The sequence below is a fragment of the Ochotona curzoniae genome, unplaced genomic scaffold (assembly GCF_017591425.1).
Source record: "Ochotona curzoniae isolate NIBS_2020 unplaced genomic scaffold, NIBS_Ocur_1.0 contig_430, whole genome shotgun sequence".
Lineage (NCBI taxonomy): Eukaryota > Metazoa > Chordata > Mammalia > Lagomorpha > Ochotonidae > Ochotona > Ochotona curzoniae.
Genome location: NW_024466219.1, coordinates 22,005,658 through 22,028,160, shown reverse-complemented (window position 1 = coordinate 22,028,160; position 22,503 = coordinate 22,005,658). Strand labels below are relative to the sequence as shown.

The 22,503-nt window shown below is 45.8% G+C and overlaps 1 protein-coding gene across 1 annotated transcript in view; it reads right to left on the bottom strand.

Annotated features, from left to right (window-relative positions):
• Window positions 1-1,024, bottom strand: part of SMYD2 (SET and MYND domain containing 2) — a 45,524-nt gene extending 44,500 nt beyond the window's left edge. Inside the window, exon 1 of the mRNA XM_040985673.1 lies at window positions 843-1,024. Coding sequence (XP_040841607.1) covers window positions 843-1,015 — 173 coding nt within the window. The 5' untranslated portion in view covers window positions 1,016-1,024. The remainder of the gene's footprint in view (window positions 1-842) is intronic.
• Window positions 1,025-22,503: the final 21,479 nt, after the last annotated feature.

Below are 22,503 nucleotides of genomic sequence, written 5' to 3'. Positions count from 1 at the left end.
CTCTCCTCAGAAGGAGGTGGAGGGCCTGGGACAAACTGAACTACCTCCTAGGCTTCCAACCTTGGTCAATGTGCTGGGCAGAGCAGAAGGGAAGCTGAGCTGTGAAGGCAGACACACGGCCCAGCAGCTGTGAGCTCCCACTTGCCCACGTGTGAAAAGAAGGCAGCAATGCCTGCACCGGTGATGGCCAACGCGCCTTTCAGCTCTAAAACTGTCTTAAGACCGCAGGACAGAAGCCTGCGCGGGTGCACTGAATGCATATGTCCAGATCAAATGCACACACGACCTATTTATCATACAAAGGACACGCCGCATACCCTCTCCCACCATCCATTTTGCCTCACAGCGACTATGCTTTCTGACCCCAAGTCAGGGCTAGACACGTGTCAAACAGTCAACCTTTCAGATCCCGGGAGTCTCAGTACTATCCTTGGCATATGATTCAAATCCTCAGAGGAGACAGCCAACCTGAGGCAGAGGGGCTGGGCTGGGGAGAAAGAGGAAGGGGTCAGGGAACACCACCAGAAGCAACACAGACCGTGCAGGCTCGAATCTGGTGCCCCATGGTGCCCGGTGAGCAACGCTTGTCCATGCCCGGCCCCCAGCCTGGCTCCCGGCCCACGTGTGAGGGCAGCAACCTGCTCGCCCGGTTTTTCGCGCGTCCTGAGCCAGCCACTCTTGACAACGGGCGGCGCGGACCCGGCGCGTCTTCCGCAACACACGTGGCCCCCGCGCGGCGTGAGGGCGGAAACGCGCCGGCCGCCTCCGAGTCCCGCCCGCACCCCCCTCCGTGGCCGGCGCTAGGACCCCGCACGCCACACGCACTTCCTCCCGCCGCCTACCTGGCGAAGCAGTACTCGCAGTGGTTGCCCCGCTCGTTGACCGTGAGCACGTAGGCATAGGCCGGGCAGGAGAAGAGCAAGTCCCCGACCTGGAAGGTCTGGAGGGCCCGCAGCCCTCGGCCCTTGCCCGGGCTGCAGAAGCGCTCCAGGCCGCCGTGGCCCTCGGCCCGCATGGTGGCGGCGAGGCGGGTTGTGTGCGGGCGCGCAGGGGCGCCGGCTGTGCCGGGAGCCGCGGCTTCCCCCGATCTGTTATTGGAGCCGCGTCACCCCGAGCAGCGGGGGGCGGGCTGGGGACGCCGCCCGCTCCCCGGAAGGGACGCCGGCCCCGCCCGGGCCTCGCGCGTCCCCGCCCCCGCGCGCGGGACCCCCGGCGGCCGCCCCGCACGCACCCGCGCGCGCTTCCGGTGTGGCGGCCGCAAGGCGCGGCGGGGCAGGGCGGCGGCTCCGGCCGGGGCGCGGCGGCCTGAGGGAGCGGACCGGAACCGGACAGGACGGGACGGGGTCGCCTCCCGGGCACGCGTCCGAGGTCTGGCCTGGCCCAGAGCGTGACCCGCCGTTGGGCCGGGGAAGCGGGCAGGGCGTCTCCTGACCTTGCAGACCCCGTGAGGGCTGCGGCCGGAACCCCGAAGGGGAGCTAGCTCCTGGAGGCACAGGAGTTAGGTTGGCTGTGTGGAGGGCCGTTCGGTTCTCGAAGCCCGTGAGGAGCTTCCGGTGAGCCTGGTGGGCTGTCCAAGGGGCCGCAGGGTCAGCCCAGCTCCCAGAGAGAGAGAGAGAGAGAGAGAGAGAGAGAGAGAGAGAGAGAGAGAGAGAGAGCCGGAGACGTCCTGGCCTTCAAGGAACTTGAACTGTTGCCGAAGCCAGAGCCCTGCAGAAAATTGCAGTGATTTCAACGGTTTTAACCACTTCTCCGCTGTGATCTCAGAAAAAGTGAATCAGGTAGTCTCAGTGCTCGTTGAAGGTGTAAATAGTGCTCAACAGGTAAATCCCGCACACATGCAGCGTACTGGTTATGTGAGAGGAGTGTCATTTGTATTACACAAAGCCATTAAGAGCGACGCTGATGTGCATGCAGTGTGAACCTTATAAAGGGGTCGCTTAAGAGAAAACCTTCCTCCAGATATCTCAAACGGTGGGATCTCTAGATTCAGGGCTAGTTCAGTGAAGGGAGAGAGTAAATCAGAAGATGTTAGCTCAGAGGGAGTTTGCTGACTTCAATAAAATCCCTTACTGTTAACCAAACGAGTAAGCCTTGAGCCCTGCTACAGGGAGGGCCCTGCTACAGGGAGGGGACGTCAGAATTATGCAGCCCTTTACGTGCTGAGAAACATGCCGAAAGGATGGGTGACATGTAGCCTTGAGTTGGTAATTCGACACGGTCAAGACCAGTAACCATTAGTTACTGCGTTTATGGGCCAGGTGCTGAATCACTAAGCGCCTCACCTAATACTGACAACAGCTGGATGAGTTAAGGGTTAGGTTCCCCCATCTCTAGTGCTAGGAAACCAAGACTGAAAAAGAGTGATTGCCAAGACTACGTAGTACATTGCAGAGTTGAATTTCCATGCTCTTGTGAGTTCGAGGCCTGGGCTCCTGATCACTGGCCTGAGTGCTTGGGGTCAGTTTGTACAGAACGTCCTGTGGGAACACAGGGAGTGACAGATGGAGCCTGGGAAAGATCACAGTTCAGAAGCCACCTGCAAGCGTGTGTGTGCTGAGCCTCAGAATGGATGGGATTTTATAAGTGGCAGAGGGAAGAGTGCTCTGGGCTCAAGAAAGCTACGTTTAAGAACAGAGGACCTGCCGAGACGGGCTGGTTGGGGTCCCTGAGCAATTCTGAGAAGAGTGCGTTTCAAAGGAGCAGACAGGAGGTAGGCAAGGACTGTGGAAGGTCCGGAGGTGAGATCCAGCTGAGAGGCCGAGGGAAAGCCCTGGTCCGTTTCTAGGCACAGGTGTACCGTGATCCCATGATTTGGGTTGAGTTCTGGCTGCACTGCAGGTGGGTGGGAGTTGGAGAAGTTGAACTCAGCACTGCCAGTTAAGGGAACGTTTGCAGTTTCAAAAATAAGGGGTGAAGAAAGCTGAACTCAAGGCCGTGGTTTCAGGAAGAGGCCAAGATGTTAAGTCTCTTGGTTAAGCCCTGCTTAAGCCCAGGGTTTCTCTACGTGGGGAGATGTGAGGCCAACAGGCACCACATGGTGTTGCCCTTCAGCTTCAGCGTGCTACATCTTCCTGGCCCGAGGTAGGAGCCATACATAGAGCTTTTGGAATGGAAGAACCATTTTCCAATGACGTTCAGTACTTGGCCTCACAGAGTCAGCATGAAAGTCCATGACATCAAATTTATTCCAGAAACAGCATTTTTGGGCTGTTGATTCTGTGGAAACATCCCCTGCCTTTCCAGCATTGTGTGCTGTGACAGAGGAGGCAGACATTTAATCAGATTTCAATCAAATACAAACTCTTGGTGGTCACAGGTACCAAGGCAGGGCTTCCAGGATTTAACTGAGTCTGGGAAAGCTTTGCAGAGAGGAAAAACACTTGACCTAAGATGCAAAGGATGCATGGGACTTGGCCAAGAGAAGGCAAAGAGGGACAGGCCTTCTAAGCAGAGGAAACACCATGTTCAGAGTTCTGCCGGTTGAAAGACATAGGTGTGACCTGGATGAAAGACAGGTGTGACTGGAGCAGAGCTGGAAAGAAAGTGTGGCTCCTGAGGGTGTTGGGAAGCCGTCAGGTCTTCTTGACCAGGCTGCCGGAGCTGAGCCTGAGCAGTAAGGAGCTGGTGTCAGCTCCATGCCACCATGTGAGATGAGCTTTCCCTAGGAGAGCTGCCTCTGTCGATTCTGGCTGTTGCATTTCTGTATATCTGCCTGAACAAATCTTGAACATATTCCTGAACTCTGTAGGTTTCTCTTTTTTTTAAAAAAAAAAAAATCTGATACTGGCTCTGACTAGTAAGAAAATGGCAAGACTGACCTAGAAGTAACAGAACAGTAAATATTTAGAATAGATGATTTATTATCTCAAGAGAATAACTGTGCCAAGTGATCTACTTACTTCCTTTGTTGTAATTTTATGCGAGGATTTTTTTTTTCACCTTCTTTCTCTGGAGAAGATTTCCCCAGCTGAGGACCACTCGTGGAACGGTGGGGTTGTTTTCTCAGGTGCACAGTGGCTGCAGCAGGCTTATTCCTGTGGGTGAAGGTGACAGTGACTTGAGAACACTGGAAAAGAAACAGCCTCATTACAGAAAAATCCCGGTGCTGAACTTCAGTAACTCGAGCCGGGGAAATAGTCAGTGAGGCAATAGCCATGAATGTGGGAGCTTAAATTACGACGAAAAGTCTGTTTAAAATAAACGGGCCAAGGGATGGCCACCAGCCGGCTGGACCTGACCGATGACAGCGCTCTTTATGAAGCTCATACTTGTCACTCTGCCACTCTGGGCTCTCACATTCCGTGACAGGAGCCCTCGAGCCATCGACTGCTCCCCCCACTCCCCTGACCTGGAAAGATGGGCGTCTGGATGGACAGGCTTGGTTCTTTTGCCTCCCTGAAGTTCAAGAAAAGTGTATAGGATGAACCCCCCGCCCCCGGGAGTGGGTGCTGAATTTCTCTAGGCTGTGAGTTGATCTGATTTGTGGGTGTAAGATCCTTCCTGTCACAGATTAGCACGTGAAAGAAATAGCTGAGGCCTAGGGAGATAAAACCTCAGCCCAGAAGGACTGCTCACAAACATGGATAAGGGCCCTGTCCCCAGTCCTGCTGTGGCTCTGCCTCTAGCTCATTGATTAAACTGCCTGCAAGGTGACAGACAGCTAGGTCTGCATAGGTGAAAAGGCCAGCACGCACATGAACAGTTGTAATGGTAACTATTTTTTGACTAAGTTCCAATCCTTACAACCTATAAACGTTACCCTACATGGTTGGGAAAGGTCTTAGCAGCCATGTGTGCTAAATTAAGCATCTTCAGCTGGCAATTCTAGTCTAGATGATCCAGGTGAGCCCTCTGCGCAGTCACAAGTGTCCTTATGAGGAGAGGCCGAAGAGGATCTGACACTGACAGAGGAGGAGCCAGCCATCTGACCACAGAGAAGGAGATTAGGGTGACCAGGCAGCCGCCAGGGGCTGGAAGCAGCCAGCGATGGATTTTCCCCGGAGCCTCCCGAGGGTTGCGGCCCTGCCAGGAGCTTGCCTGGGGCCCAACGATTCCAGTCTCAGGCTTCTGGCCTCCAGAACTGGGAGTGAAGAAACATCTGTTGTTTGAGTCAGCCCCTAACCGGTGACTTGTTGCAACAGCCACAGGAAACTAATACTAATAATGTGTAATGAAAATGTAATAGGGAGCTGAACAAAGTACAGGAAGGCATCCCAGCAGATCTGAGGTTTTAACTTCTACAAGAGAGCATAAAGATTGATTGAGGGAAACAGGCTCCTAAAATGGATTTCCGGCACTCCAGGTGCAGGATAGGGGAGAATTCCATTTACAGTGATACATTAAGAAGCTCATGGGAAATGGAATTACAAGACGGATTTAGAAGCAGGCACCTAGTCTGGTGGTCAAAGATGCCTGCATCTCACATTGGAGTTCTGGGTTCGATACTGGACCCCAACCTCCTGCCAACGCCAGTTCCGGGAGGCGGTAGAGAGGGCTCATGTGCATGGGGTGTTCTGGGAGGTGGTAGAGAGGGCTCATGTGCGTGGGGTTCCTGCCACCTGCCTGGACAGCCTGGACTGAGTTCCTGGCTTCTGGCTTTGGCCCAGCTCAGTCTTAGCCGTTGTAGACATTTGTGAAGGGAACCATTATTCTCTTAGGTAAATAAACAATTTTTAAGAAGGATGTTTATGCAAAAATTTTTTTTTGGAATCTATAATTTTTTTTCGTGACATACATTCCCCATATACTTTTTAAACAATAATGTACACATGGTTTTCAAAATTAATTATTTTGAGATTTGTTTTTATTTGTTGAAAGGCAGAGTTACAGAGAAGCAAAGACGCACGGAGAAGTTGTCCCTCTGCTGGTTCACTCCTGAATGAGCACAGAGGCCAGGCTGAGCCAGGCCGAAGCCAGCCGCGGGGACTTTGATCTGTGTCTCCATGTGGATGTAGGGCCCGACCTCTTGCTTCATCTTAGGCTTTATCAGGGAGCTAGACTGGAACTGGAAAAGCTGGGACTTGAGCTGGTGCCCATATGGGAAGCTGGAACTGGAAAAGCTGGGACTTGAGCTGGTGCCCATATGGGAAGCTGGCATCACTGGTGGTGGCTTAAGCCACCATACCACCTCAATCCTGGCCCCCGATTTTTTTTTTTTTGCAACAAAATGGATTATCTCTCTTTTTTTAAGAGATTTATTTTATTTTTATTGGAAAGTCAGATATACAGAGAGGAGGAAAGACAGGAAGATCTTCCATCTGTTGATTCACGCCCGACCCCACAAGAGGCCACAACAGCCGGGACTATGCTGATCTGAAACCAGGTGGCAGGAGCCTCCTCCGGGTCTCCCATGTGGGCGCAAGGTCCCAAGGCTTTGGACTGTCCTTGACTGCTTTTATCAGGCCACAAGCAGGGAGGTAGATGGGAAGCAGGGCTGCTGGGATTAGAAGCAGCACCCATAGGTCATAGAACAGGAGTGAACCCCGTGGTGGAGGCCAAGAGCATGGAGTTACCTGGCTCTTAGTAGGCCCTGAGAGGAGAATGTGGACTGACATGGTCAGACTCTTGCTGTAGAAGTGTCGTTTCTGTGACTGAATAGAGTAAATTAGAAGAGGCTGAGGAGAAGGAGCAAGAGCGCGAGCCAGGGGGATTGCTGGCATGGACCAGGGTCACGGCCAGCAGTGAAGAGGGTGCTTATGGGTGTGAGAACTTTTCCTGGCAGGGCTTGTGGCTGGAGCGGGAGTGGGGAGAGGACGGGGACACGGCAGCCCTGGAGAACAAGGACCCCCAGCGATCGCCTCCACTCAATCCTCCCTGTTTACTTGCTCCTCATCCTGGGCCCTGGGTCTGTTCCACAAACAAGGTCTTGTTTTCCTGTTTCACCTCGGTTCCTGTTCAGTCTGCTTTCTTTTCCATTCTTAGGTGTCTGGTCATTGAGGTGGCCTGTCTGTCATCAGCAGGGCTGCAGGAGTGTGAGGAGGAAGCAGTCTAGGGCTGTGCCTCCAACTCTGCGCTTCCTTTCAGCCCTCCACATTGCCTCCCATTCACCGAGTGGCATGATATTGCAGAATAGGAGTGAAAAGACGGGTTTCTAAAGCCTAAGGTTTGGGGATTGCAAAATCCGAAGGTTCCAGGGGACACAGGCTCCAACTGCAACAAATTGGAAGTGATGTAGGAGCTAAGAGTCCCTGTGCCAGGGAAAGAACCTCCAGGCTTTGAGCAAGGGAGCACTGGAATCCCCAGGCAGTTGGGGTAACATAACTAACCGCCCCCCTAGTCCTGATGGGTCTCAGAACCCCTGTCCTGGTTCCCTCTGTAGTGGCAGTGGATGCCACGAGTCTCCAGGCTGCAGGTGAGGGGATCCTCACGCACCCCACAGTGGCCGGAGAGTGGAAAAGTGAGCCCTCGGCTATCATAGGAACAGTTGTGCCACTTTCCATTCCCTCAGATTCCTTGTCGGAATCCTAATCTCCCAGGTGATGTTTTAAAAGGTGGGGTCTGGGCCTGGTGCAATAGCGTAGTGGTTAAAGTTGTTGCCTTGCACGTGCCAGGATCGCATATGGGTGCCAGTTCTTATTCCGGTGGCCCTGCTTTCCACCCAGCTCCCTGCTTGTGGCCTGAGAAAGCAGTTGAGGATAGCCCAATGTCTTGGGATCCTACACCCCTGTGGGAGACTTAGGAGAGCTCCTGGCTCCTGGCTTCAGACTGGCTCAGCTCCAGCCATTGTGGCTGCTTTGGAAGTGAACCATCAGATGAAGATCTTCTTCTCTGTCTCTCATCCTCTCTGTATATCTGCCTTTCCAATAAAAATAAATAAATATTTAAAAGAAAAATTAAAAAATGGTGGGGTCTGTGGGAAGCCTTTAAAAAATTTTTTTTATTTTTATTGAAAATGCAGATATATGGAAAGAGGGAGAGACAGAGAGAAAGAGCTTCCATCCACTGATTGATTCTACAAATGGCTCCAGTGGCCATAGCTAAGCAGATCTGAAGCCAGGAGCCAGGAACTTGTTCTGGGTCTCCCACGTGGGTGCAGGTCACAGGCAAGCTGGTTGGGAATTGGAGCAGTTGGGACATGAATTGGTGCCCATCTGTTGGGTTGGAAGTGGAGAATTTAGCCTGTGGAGCCATGGTACCTGGTCCTTTGGGAAGTCTTTAGCTGGAAGGATGGAGCTCAAATGAATGGGATGAGTGTCCTGGTAAGAAAGGCCTGCGGGAGCTGGCCTTCCCCTCCCGGCGTGGAAGGACGTGGTGGGGTTGTGTATGAGCAATGGGGCCCTCACCAGACTGCCTCTGCTGGTGCTGCCACAGCTGCGAGGGACAGTCGTGGCGTTCTGTTAGAGCAGCCAGAATGCGGGCACCCCCCAGTAGTGCCAGCTGGGATGAGCACCGGAGGAAAGTGGGAACTCTGCTGAGTTCCTAGATGAGCTTCAGCTTTCTGGTCTCTCCCTTTCCGTTCGCTTTATTGATTGCTGTCGAACACTGTCCAGTAGTGACAGGTTCCCTGAAGAACTCCCAGTTGTCATTCACCGTCTAGCTCGTGAAGGTTAAGCTCTTTCCTGGCTGTAAAATCATCTGCCGATCTCACTTTGAGTTCTGCTCATTCTCGGCACCTTCTCCAAGTACTTCTTCAGCAGCAGTCTCCGCTCCCTGAGGCAGGTTTTCCCTGTTCGGTGGGTGTGTCATCCTCAGACAAATGCTGAGTGTTGTGGTTTACTTCATTGTCTTGTGTAGCTTGGAGTGTACGATTGTAGTTTATTCTAAAATATTTCCTGAGTGTAGTACTGGGGTAGTCCACTTTGATTTTTAAGAAAATGTCACTTTGGTGATTTGGGACCCAGCTTCTACACTGCAATAATATACTGTACTTGAACAGTGAACCAGTCATTCCAGGTGGTGAATTCATGGAGAGCTTAAAGGATCAGTAGCTTTACCAATCAGACTCCAGTCTGGGGTCATTAAAAACAATTGACCTTGTATGTCACTGCTTTCGAGGGGGCATATTGTTCTGCTGCTGCTGGGGGAATTGTCTGTATTCTCTGGGGGTGTCTGAATCTCGGTTGCTAAGGCACCCAGGAGTGCTGCGTGGGTTCACTGGCAAACCCAGGTGTGGACCCGAGCAGAAATGCATCTTTGTTTACCAACTGATGTACTGCGAAAGCTAAACCTCAGAATGCATAATGCACAGCAAGGAACTGCAGCGCCTACTTGGGCTGCATTGCAGCATGTCTGCCGCAGACAGATCCTGGAAGACAGCAGGTGAGAGCGCGGTAAAGGAAGGGGGACAGAGCACATATCTGCGTGAGGGTCAACTCGATGAATTCTTAGACTACTAGCCCCCATTTTCTTGTTTTTGAGAGAAAAGGAGGGGAAAAATAAACTAGGTTTAATTTTTTACCCCTGAATTGAACAGTGCAGTAGCTCTGATACCTACAAACCACTGAACACAAAGGCAACAGGAAGGCCGAGGCCCCATCACTGACAGGTTTCTTCCTGATCTAGTCATCGGAACTTTTAACATTTTATCTCTGGAAAGTCTCATTGCTTTTGTTCCTGTCCAACGCAAAAGCAGGCATCCAAATAACACCATTCCCAAGTCTTGCAGATGTCCCTTTTGTTAAGAACTATTAACAATGTTCTGATTTTTATTTTTGGGGCGGCAGTGTCATCTAGTGGCTGGAAGGGAGGGGCTGGGAACAGAACCTGACTTATTTCATGACCTTGAAAAGCATCCAGGTGCCGGAGTTTCATGGCTTTGCATCCTGCGAAATGCCACTTAGTTTTATGCACAGAGTATCAAAGAAAAGAGGTGTGGTGTGATAGTTCAGGCCTTCAAGCCTACAGTGCCATTCTCCAATACGAAGGGGAGAAAAATAAAGAAGAAAAAACATTCGTAGCTCTGAGTTGAAGAAGAATGTCAAATAGCATCAGTTCATGCACATGCTAAATTTGGTGAAAAGTCATCATCTTAAATAGGAATTAGTGCAGCACTTTAAACAAATCATTGGCTGAATTCTCTTTCCTGACAGGAGTTAAAGATAGTAACATTAGGGTCCAGTGTGATGGCTTAATGACTTAAATCCTCACCTTGCAAGCCCATATGGTTCATGTCCTGGCTGCTCCATTTTCCATCCAGCTCCCGGCTTGTAGCCTGGGAAAGCAAAGAGGGGATGGTCCAAAGCCTTGGGGTTCTATACCTTGCAAGAAACCCAGGGAAGCTCCTGGCTTCAGATCAGCACAGCTCCAGCTGTTGCAGCCATTTGGGGAGTGAGCTATTGGATAAAAGATCTTTGTCTCTCCTCTCTGTAAATCTGATCTGCTTTTCCAATAAAAATCAATAATTCTTAAAAAAATAAGTAATGCTGGGAAATCATTACAATTTAAGGTAACTATAAATGCAACAACGTATTTCCTTAAACCAGAAAAAGAGGATTTCCTATTCACTTAGTAACAAATTTATACAACATTATATTTAAATGCAGCTAACCTGAGTCCTAAGTAATTGTTAGAGCTGTTTTGCAAAGAACACAGAGGTCAAATATTTTGTCTGAATGTGTTGTAAAGGCTACTTTTTATGAAATTTAAAGAATTCAGGAATTTATTTCACTTGCTTATGTTTTTGAAATGCACTCAGATTTGCAGTAGATGAAACTTTCCAGTTTTTTTTCTTGCAACCATTGCTAATTTTATATTATTATGAGCCACATCCATATTTTTTATTTCAGACTTCTGCAAATCGAAAGTCTGAAAAAGGAAAATTGAAAAAAAATTAGATTGAGGGAAATAAGAGAATGTAGCTTTCTGAATCAAAGGATGAAACCACTGGAGAGCTTGTCCATCCCTGGATTTGTCATGTGTTGCTTTCACAGTATAAAGTACTCTCTTGGGTACTGTGGAGGAGCCAGACGTAAGTCAGAGACAGGCCTCAGGCTCCAGTATGTAGGCTCTGGAGGAGAAAACATGGATGTTCTCAGAAAGCTATAAAAATAAATGTACTAGAATGTAACCCACTTGTGGCCAAGGATGTGTGTGTGTGTGTGTTGTGCCCACTGCTGTAGCCAGAGGGGGCCCTCGTCACAAATTACTGCTCCATAAATTGGGATGAATAAATTAAACAAGTAGAGAGTGGCTAAGATTTGCCAAAAAAAATAGTACAATTGGTAACAGGAGGGACAGCCAAGTCATATGTGTGGATTATAAATAGTTAAGCTGGCCATTAGACCACAGACAATCTTTTATACATTGCTGTTGTTTTTCAAATTCATCAGCTGCTGCATCAACCTCTCAGCAAAGTCACGGGCATCCCGTGCAACGCACTAGGCCTACGTGAAGTGAGAAAGTTGAGACCAGAGGAACACTTGTGGGATCAAATCTGTGAGATCGTTTTAGGTGGCAGAATGATGAGATGTGTACAGCTAACTCCTGCTTTCCGTATTTATTGCCTTGGAGGGAGGCGTGGAGAGGCATGAAATAAACAGGAATGAAAGTGCTATGTAAATATAACAAAAATAGTGAAGATGAAACATGAGTGACTGAAGTTTGGGAAATATGGGAGGAAAGGATTTGAGGTCAATTTAAGGATTTATTTCTTGGGGCCAGCACGGTGGTGTAGCATGCTTAGCTTTGCCTGTGGTGCCGGCATAGGAGAGACTGAAATCTACCTGCTTCCTTACTCACCAAATGGCTGCAGTGGCCTGAATGGGGCCAGGATGAAGCCAGGGCATTTTAGTTTTAATATTTTGTTATTTAAATCAATTCCAACTAGAACATTAACCTTTCTCCACGAAATAATGTTAGCCCTTGCTCATACTCTTGGGTTTGCTGAACCTTTCTTTTTTCGACAGCTCTCTCTCTGGACACTTGAGTATGTAGTTCAGGCTGTCTCTCTGGGGCATTTTCCTATTCTGCTCATGGTCTGTAAACATTATAATAAATAAATAAATATATATATATATATATCAACCGCATGCAATGCATAATCTTATAAAAGTGTATATGCTTTAATAGCAATTCAGCTTTTGAGATTTAGTGAGAATAGTAAGACCAAATGCCTGAAAATCATTGTGTGACTATAGTGCTTAATCCAAATTATTTTTTTAAAGTTTGGTTAATTATTTGTAGTTTTTATACAAATGGCTCCCAAGGGCTGTATAATTCCATTCAGTGCTGATTGTATTTATATGGTAGAAATGGAAATCACTTTTTTTTTCTCACTAAATAAGGTATATTTATTGTAAAAGCAAAAAAAATGAGAAATATCAAGTAACTACCATGTAATTCCACCAGCCAAAGATAATTATTACTGTTAACTTGTTGGTACGTGTTTGTGTCATCTTTTAAATATGTCCATACTTTATGTCACGTACCTACATATTCTAGCTCTCTCTCTATTGCGAGTTCACACAGGATCCGCTTTCCCCCACATGTCTGGGACATCTGTCAGTGAGTATCGAGCCATATCAGAATTTGTAAGGGCTACATGAGTTGTTACTGCACTGCAATGTGTTTTACCTGATTTCCATTTTATGGACTTAAGGATTATTTGAAGTTTTCAAGTGGTCTAAATAATGCTACAACAAATAATCTTTTAAACTGTTTAAATATCTCTAGTAAATGCAACATTTTTCTTTTGGAAAATATTACTGACAGTGTAATTTCCTAGGGACTCACCACACAAATTCCTATAATAAGCAGGTGTCCTGAGTGTTTACCCCTGATGCTGGGTTTTGGGGTTCATACTTTAATGGCTCTGAGAATTCTTAGAATTAGGAATTGTAATTAGGAATTTTGTTCAGTGTAAGGTACCCAGATCTTTTTTTCTGTCATGTCACTGTCTCCTTTTAAGCCCAAAGAGCTACTTAACAATTCATTAGTCTTATCTAGAAGAGAATTTGGATAATGCTATTCTCTAGATACCATTTTTGTTGAAAACTATTAATTAAGCACCTGTAGGCACTCTGAACAAATCTTAGGAATTATTTAAAGTAATTACATGTTTTGGGCATTTCAAAAGAATGAATCTTTGATATAAATTGCCAGAATGACTTTCCAGCTAAGTAGTATTTTGGTTTGCCTATTTTTGTGGAACCCTGGAGTTTTATGTTTGTTTAAATGATACTTATGTCACAGGAATAAAAGAGATACATGAGCATTAGAGGAAGATGTAGGGTGTAGATTTGGACTCACTGTTGGATTTCTTGGGGAGCTGCAACGCCATGAATTCCCACACAGAGAGAGGACTGTAGAGGAAAAAAAAATCAAAGAGAGAGGAAAATATTAAGAAGCATTTACAAGAGGCATTATGAAAACTATAGAGCAACATGAAAAATAATGAATGTTAAACATCTTCTCAAAAAAGAACACAGAATCCTATTCAAAATCTCTAAACAGGAAGACAGAAGAAAAATCTGGGAAACATAAAGTAATAGCATTTGAATTGGGTTCTTTTCCCCCATCTTCTCTAATTACCGTTTTCATTTTTATTTTTAAAAATCTATCATAAAGATTGAAAAGAAGAGACATACCAAAGGATCAGACAAAATTAGGAGAAGAGAGGCTTATGGAGGAGGAGGAAGATCGTGGTTGAGTTGCACAAAGGCGACGAATAGATGAAAGTGAGTAGGGATGGGAGAGAGCAGGTTCAGTCGGCCTGGAGGAGGTCATTAATGGCCCAAGTGCTGTGAAGTGGACAAAAGCCAGTCTGTGGTGGGGTCAGATGAGAGAATCAGAGAAGAATCATTTTTTAAGGACCCAGGATCATAATAATTCACTTAGAGGTTCCCCCCAGCCACTCTTACTTTAGTTCTGGTTTTATCATGTTGGGATTTTGCCTATATCAGTTTTTTTTTTTTCTCCAGAAGCTGATAAATGAAAACCTTAAAAAAGAAATCCTATGAGTAAGCTTCTTTGCCCTTATTTTTGAACTGAAAAATAAATGGTAAATTCTCTTTCTGAGCTATTCTATGTGCCAGAAATGGCACCATTTAGACATCTTCATAATATCCTCCGCGCATGCTGTTTTAAAACAGAAGAACTCGGTCGCCCAAGGTCATTCCAGACGCCTTTTCTTCCCCTAAGTGACTTGTGTATATTTTATCCATAAAAGACAAATTATTATGAAAGGATATGAAATATAGGTTTAAGAAACTGAAAGAACAAAGTGCATTCTTTGCTCTTTGAATTTCTTCAAATTAAGTTCTTAAGACTCCTGCTGCTTACCTTCAAACAAGCCACCTTGAAACTGCTCTATGAAACCTGGCTAAAGGACGAACCAAAGAGTTTCACTATTAAAAAAAAAAAAAAAAGCAGAAGGGAGTGGGAGGGAGAACCTTCAGGCCTCGTAGTATCCATACTTATTAGCTAAATCGCATGCCTGCGGTGGGTCTCATGGGAGCACACAGTTGGAGCCTCTCTCAATTGCAGCTCAGCTAGGAGCATTTTATCCCCAGTAATTAAGGCCAAGGGTATAACCAGTGATGCGAATGGAAGCAATTATGTGGATTATTCAGCTCCCTCAACATGTCTGAAGAGTTTGCATGTTTGCGGCTTTGTGTTTGTCTGAAGTCGCCCTGCAGCTCCTTCCGTTCTCCAGGACACGGTACATGCCACCTCTGATGCTGTCAGAAGCTGATAAGCAGCACTTACAAGGTGCCAGGCACTGCTTAGCTGCTTTGGATATGTGTGACTCCATCAGAGAGTTTACATAAATAGGATTTAAAGTTAGCGTAATTTTGGTCATCTATACTTTTTTTTTTTTTGCTAATATGAATTTGCCATGAAGTTTTTGAAAACCTCTTATGTTATTATAACCCATCATTTGCAAACTCTATGCAGGAAGAAGCATTAAGTCCCAGATCCTCAGAAACAGCTTCCCGTGTAAGGATTGGGTCGCTGAGGTGGCCACAGCGTAGCCTGCTATTGGATTGGGAGAAGCAGAACAAAGAAAGGGAGGCAGTCAAGAAAGGGTCTATCGCAGGCCGAAGTCTTTGAGGAGGCAGCCTCATTTCACAGGGCAACTCTGGGATGTGAGCTAGCAACGGGTCCAAGGCTTCCATTCTGCAGCACAATCAATTGATGATCTCCAACAGTGGTAGGGAAATAGGTGTGTGTGTGTGTGTGTGTGAGAGAGAGAGAGAGAGAAAGAGAGAGAGATCTGTGAAAGAAAAGTGTCAGGTGCACAGCAACGTGAATGTGGCAGAAGCACTAACACCATTTGTGACAGCGAGCTGTTGTTATTTGTTTCCATGTAAAGGACACTGAGCGCACATGTGATACAGCTAAGATCTGGAACCCTACAGTTTGATTCCAAAAGCTCTGTGCTTCATAATACGCCATGTTGGGTAACATCAGATGTTTATAGGGTGTTGTGGTACTATCAATGCCCTAGCAGCTTTTACATGTAGCATAAATAATTTTGAAATTGTTTCTTAAAAGTGCTGAAAGTATGTTGGGGATGAAATCATTAACCCCTTGTTTGTATAGATTCTATCCCTAACCTAAGGCAGGCTCAAAGAACATACTAAAAATGAAACAACTGGTGTACCTTGAAGAAAGCCGTATGGCTCCTGACACACTCCAGCTGCTGGAATCCAACCAGTCGGGCAAAAGTTTCTGAATCATGATTCCACAAGTCTTTCATTAACCAGCTATGCTTATACAGATCCTATTTTTACGCTGATATAACATCAGTTTCAAATAATGACCTGATTTTTGTATACGCATCATCTTCTTAATCCTTTCTGTTTTAACTTGCTGTAACCCTATAGGTTGGGTCCCTGCCACCCACATGGGAGAGCTGGACTGAATTTCTGGCTCCCAGCTTCAGCCTAATCCAGTCCCAGACCTTGTGGTCATTTGGAGGAGTGAATCAGTAGACATGAGTTCCCTGTCTTTCAAATAAAGAATTATGAAGCAAAAAATAATAATGGGAATATGCATAAGGCCTATCTATCTTTTTCCACTTGGTAGAAAGAGGGAAAGCTGTGTATGGTTTCCTCCAGAGTTAGAATGGCTGGCTGTGCAAGAGGGACCAGGAGAAAAACGGGGGTTTGTCCACCTGCCTCAGATAAACAAGCGGAACCTTACAACTTAATAAGATGCAAGGGAGAGAGGCAGGGCTAGCCAGTGAAAACCTTCAGAAGCTTAGCTGTTGTCCAGTTTTCTTCCCAGAAGCCTTAGGGAAAGGGGTGAGCCCCTCTTTTGAATAGGTGAGGCTAAAGCTGTGGAAGCACTTTGCTCCCCAATGTGTTTAGTGACTCAGGATGGCAGAGGAGGGAATGATGAGGTAGAGGAAAGCTTGGTTGTTTGCAGAAAATGACTTTGAGGTCCTAGGTAATGAAAACTAACACTTGCATTGGGTTGGCTGCATACAAGTGACTGTTGTGAGAGTTCAGAATGCTTGTGGAAAATAGAATTTAGTGCAAAAAAAGTTAAAATCGTGCATACACACACAGTCTTCAATATGCTTATGGAAAAACTTCAAAGCTATGTATGTACTTCAGTTTTTTCCATCAAAAATCTTTTCATTCCGTTTTTCACAAACTTTTCTGAAGTGTCCTTGCTTCTTAAGTTCTCCTCACAGCCTTAGGAGGTACTGCTCTAATTTCACTAAGGAGGAAATAAGCTTACAGTTTTACTGAGGAGGTACTTGAGACACAATGAGATGAAGCAGTTTGTTCAAGGTCCGGCAGCCGTTAGCTGTGTTGCTGGCGTTTGAACCCAAGTTACCTGCTTCTGTTCTCTGTGCTTGTGTGGGTGCCCCGGAAGGTCCGTCTGGAGTGTGGAGACCCCGCTCCTAGCATTGCTAACACCTGCAGCCTTCCCTGCAGATCCTTCTACCTGGTCCTTGGAAATGCCTAAGCTACAGAAAACTTGAGGTTTTTTTTTAATGTTTATTCTGTATGTTTTATTTGACAGAAAGCAGAGAGATGGAGAGCCAGATAGCAAAGGATGCCCACAACAGCTGGGGCTGGGCCAGGACTATGGGACTGGCAGATGCCCAAGTACACCAACAGCCAACTGCTGCTTCCCAGGCTGTGCCTTAGTAGGAACCTGGGCAGGAGGAGCTGAAACTTAAACCAGGCACTCTGTCATGGGACACTGGCCTCCTAAGCAGCGTCTTAAACATTGCAATAAGTGTATGCCCCTAAATTTGGATTTTGGTAGCAAGAAGCATCTATAAAGTGGCTTTATGTTGCTCTATGTAGAAAACCCCTGTAATGTGCTTGAAAGATTGAAAGAACAGCCTCTGATGGACAGGCAGACAAGAGCTCTGTGCACATGGGGAGCTGTCACTGCAGCGGTTCTACCACGAGTCACTCCCAATCCTCAGCTGCTCGCTAAGAATTAAATGGCTGGAAACAGATCTCCCCAGCCTCCTGTTGCCCTGGTTTGGCTGAGGTGAGCACATTAGTGTGATATATTTAGTCTTGAGAAACAGTTAAATGTAAGATTAGCTTTACTGCCCAAAAGATAATGTATGCTGGTATTACACATGGCTATTTGCTTCATCTTCCCCAAGTAAATAATTGCACACTGTTGAGTCCAGCTACCCCTGTCTCGTTAATGGTTTGGGGAACGGAGTGACTCCTGCAAAGCAGGAGGACCGAAGTACCTCCGCTGCCCTCTGGAGGCGAGTTGGGTCAAGACAACCCACCTCAGCCTTGGTTGAGAACTGCGGGACAAGGTCTGGTGTCCTCTTTCCTTTCCTAAATGATACTTATCAAAAGGGGCAACAAACAAACAAACAAACAAAAACAACTCCTGAATTTCTAATGAATAATAATAAGACACGTATAGTTCCCTTGCTGGCCACTGATGGTTATGGCTACCCAGAGAAGATAGAAGAGTTGTCCTGTGTTTCTCACACCTCATCTCAGCCAGTAAGTAGAAATGACAAGGTTGTTTCAAAACTGTAAGTAGTATTCTTACTTTCTAAAACGTTGGCACATGTCAGGTACTATTCTAAGCGTTGTACCTGTTTAGCCTACATTACAGTCCTGATGGGTAGTGTGGTCATCTCCCTCTTAGTGGAACAGTTTGGCATCACTTGATAGGGCTGGACTTGAACCCAGCTGGATGCATAGACCTGCACTGTCTGTTAGCTATTAAGGCATGCATCACAAATCTAATTTTTAGGGAGAGGTTTTACTAAGAATCTTCAACCTTAAACTGATGATGAGGAAATAATTGACTCAGACACTGAAAAAAAAGGTCAGTGATATATAAAGAAGAAGCAAGAAGAATAAAGAGGAAGAAGAGAAAAACCATCCAACTAAATATAATGCCCTGTTCATGACTGAGTCCTAAACCTAAAGAACGAAGCTCCAAACATTACTGGGCAAACATTGCTAGGATGTCTACGATCATTTTTAATTATACTTTTATTTTTTTTAAAGATTTATTTTTATTATTTTTTTATTGGAAAGGTGGATATACACAGAGGAGAGACAGAGAGGAAGATCTTCCGTCCGATGATTCACTCCCTAAGTGAGTACAATGGCTGATGCTATGCCAATCCGAAGCCAGGAGCCTCTTCTGGGTCTCCCACGCGGGTGCAGGGTCCCAAAGCTTTGGGCCATCCTCCACTGCTTTCCCGGGCCACAGGCAGGGAGCTGGAAGGGAAGCGGGGCTGCCGGGCTAGAACCGGCGCCCATATGGGATCCCGGGCGTGCAAGGCGAGGACCTTAACCACTTGCGCCACCGCACCGGGCCCTAATTATACTTTTATAATTTATTTTTGTATTTTTATATTTTATGATTTATGTTCTTCTTTTTCCTATATTTGTAAAGTCATCATGCATTTAAATATCAGAACATTGGACCTATAGTATTGAAATGAATGACTATGTCATTGTAATAATTTAGAGACAAATAATAAGGGGGAATATAGTGAGGAAGGAGGGGAGGAGAGGACAGGGAAGGATGATCCTCTGCATGTAAATCTGTACTGAGTGGAAAAATAAATTTCAAAGATCTGATTTTAATTTTGGAATTATTCCAATTTTGTCATCACCAAATATGGCGTATGTTGAAGTCTATCTTTATTATTTACTCACCAAGAATGGATCAGTTATTCCTTTTGTTCCAGGGATTGATTTTACGTACTGGGGTTAGTTACATCTATGCCCAAAGCAAGATCCTGAGTTCATGGCCTTTACATTCAGATGGGAGAGAGACCATATATGTGGTAGCTTAGTCAACTGTTGCAAATGTTAGATGTCGCTCATTGCCAATGAAAAGCAGAGTTAGCACTGTGGGAAAATTGAGACAGGTGGCTGAAGAGAGAAGGGTTTGCAATTTTAAACAGGAGTCTTTGGGTAGGCAGCCTTCAAATATGACCTTACAGCACTGGAAGGAGAATGGAAGTAAATAGTGAAAAAGACCCTCTGGGGAGGGCACATGCTCAGAGTGAGGCTGGAGCTGAGTGAGCATGAGGGAAGGAGCGGAAGGGTGTGGTAGCCAGAGTGATACACAACAGGAGCACAGCGAGATCATCCTGAAAGTGTTGGGATTGATGCTGAAAAAATAGGGCAGCATTTGGTGAATTTGAGGAGAGAAGTCATGTGATCTGACTTAGTATTTCAGAGCGTTACCCTTGTGCAGTATCAAAGGTGTGAGAAGATTCTTGTAGTAGGAGGTTACAGCAGCAATCCAAACAAGAGATGACCGTGATTCAGCAAGGCTAGTGGAGCTGGTGGGGTAGCTATGTCATCTGATCTGTGTATGTTTGACGAGAGAATCAATAAGAAAGATTTACTGATACGTTAGCAGTGGTGTTTGAAAGAAACAGGGTGACTTATGCTTCTGTCCCGAGCAACTGGACAGATGATGCTGTCAGCCCCCAGGATGGAGAGACGAGGTAGATTTTGAGGGGGAGATCAAAGAATCAGTTTTGACATGCCAAGTAAGTTTGTGCTGTCAGACACCTGGACAGAAATGTCATAAAGGTGGTTTACATGTTGGTCTTGAGACCAGAGGGAGGTTAGGGCTACAGATCTACACTTAGTCATGGGGAGGGCATTTGATGGTTCAGTTGAGATGCTGGGTGGACATCTGTGACCCCTTTAGAGTGAGTGGGCAGGTGCCTTCCTCTGGCTCCTGAGTTCAGCCTTTTGCTTTCCTGCTGGAAGGCAGGGAAGACAACAGATGACGACTCGGGTAACTGGGTTCCTGATGCCCACATGCAAAGCCTAGATGGCTTTCAGCTTCAGCCAGCCCATTGCCAGCCATTACGAGTTTGTTAAGAGAGTAAACCAGTGGGTAGTAGTTCTCCTCCTCCTCCTCTCTTTCCTCTTCACCCTGGCCTTCTCTTTTCTTCTCTATTCCCTGCCACAGCTCTTTCTCTTACTTCTCCCCTCCTTACCTTCCCACTCTCTTTCAAAACCATACCAACTCCTACCCCCTAAACCTCCACAACTCACCCTAATTAGCACTGTGATGATATTTGGGGCTAAGGCAGCGAGTGCAGAGTAGAGAGAACTGTGAAGGACGTGCCTTCCAAATTATTCTGTTTCAAGGGTTGAGATTTGTTATGTTTCTCATTGTGTTTAGAAAATTGTTACACTCCACAAAAGGAAAAATTGACAATTATCTAAATTACTAAAGATAGTCAATCAAATCATTCAATTTGCAAAGCAGATTAATTTTCTTCAATTATCTGGTTTGATTTTCTATAAATGTCTACATTATTATTCAGATATCAGAACAGCTATATTTTGTTCTGTTCTATCCTTGGATTATTTAATCCCTGTTATGTTAACCTTCAGGACAGTGAAAGTTAAAAGTACATTCAAATGATTCCATGGTGGGTGGGTGGGGAGATAATTTTCATCCATGTTTATTTTGTGGATTAAAACCAAATGTGTAGTTGGAATATGATCATTATTGCCTCTGACACTGAGGGCCTGATTGTTCTCATCTTGGTGATTTTTGTCCAGGCAGAACCCTATTGATCAAGGACTCTCAGAGGAGGAGGTGCTGTCACTAGGCAAAGCTATATAAAACTATTTGTTGTTTGATCTAATAAAAGCAACTGGTGAAGATAAGGATTTGACTCAACTGCAAATAGTTGTCTCTAGTGGATTTCTTTAATCGGTAACGACTGAATTTCCATGTCAGAACCACTCTGATACCCTGATCACAGGTAACTGAGCAAACCACAGGGTAAGCTCAGAAGTCTTTCTCCTCATAATGGCCTATATGGAGGAGATGGACAATCTAGAGAGGACATGCATGTGATGAAGTATGATAGTGAAGAATACCTGATTTAACCCCACTTTTTAAAACTTGGAATTTACTAACTTGCATATTAGAAGGTAGAGGCTGATCAGTCTTCAATTGTTTTTGATCAAGAATCTAGTTGGTTTTGTTCGTTTATTTTCTTCCTGCCTCAGCTTTGCCATTCAGATTTGCTGTCTTCAACTTTGCGCTGGCTATTTTGCAGGCTGGAAAGGCTGCCAAGAGTTGTTTGCTCAGGCTGCTTGCTTTCTTGAAAATGCTCTGGGAGAAGGAATGTCCTTCTTTAATTATCAGGCAAGTGACGTGAACTCAGTGCCAATTTTTGTGGCCAGCAGAATGCCATGTGTTAATAGTCAGAAGGCTTTAGTTACCTGATCCCTGTGACAAAATCAAAGGGATTCCCTGGACTTACTTACATCTTTGAAGATGTTGGTGCCCTCTGAAGCCCATGGCTGCTTGGCAGGATGGGAGTAGCAATGGCTGGGGAGGAGGCGGGCATCTGGTCTTCCTTGGACTTGACGACCAGATGATCAAGGCCCAATAGACACATCACCTGCATTGACTGTTGGAACTCAGCTTCCTAATGCATTGCTCTTACAGAGTCTTCCTTTGTTTCACAGTGATAGAAACCCAACAATATCCATTTGTGGAAGAGGAGAATCTAAAACTCAGGAGACAGAGGTGACAAATGTTTATTTTTTTGGTTACATAAACAGTGGTATCTATGGAGAATGTCTTCTTAGTTTTGACTCCTCTTACTAGGACAGATATGGAATAATAACTAAATAATCACCATTTTTTTGGTGAACATTTTTCTGTCACTAATGTTTGCATGACTTTTTTATGGTAGCAGCTCATGTCAAGTACCAGTGTATGGGTGATTCCAATAAAGAAATTACAGTTACCTCACAGTTTAATTTAGAAGTTTCCAACTACTGTTAGTGAACTGTGTGATAATCACAGCTTCCCTCTAAAGCAAATGTTAAAACGAACTTAAAAGTATCATGTAAGGCATCAAGCCCCAGGGATTTCAGAAAGAAGAGAAGACAACACTAATAACATGTTGAAAGCCAGGAAGACAGTAGACAAGACCTGACCATGAAACCTGGTGGCAGTTACTTTCGTTCTCTGTTGCTTTACATCTTGATAGAAAGAGAAGAGCATTATTTTCTGGAGAGATGAACCAGAGGATCTCTGGATTTGAAGATACTAGCATACTGAAATCCGTTGACTCATGAAGTGTCACCCCCTCACAGCTTCCAGTCA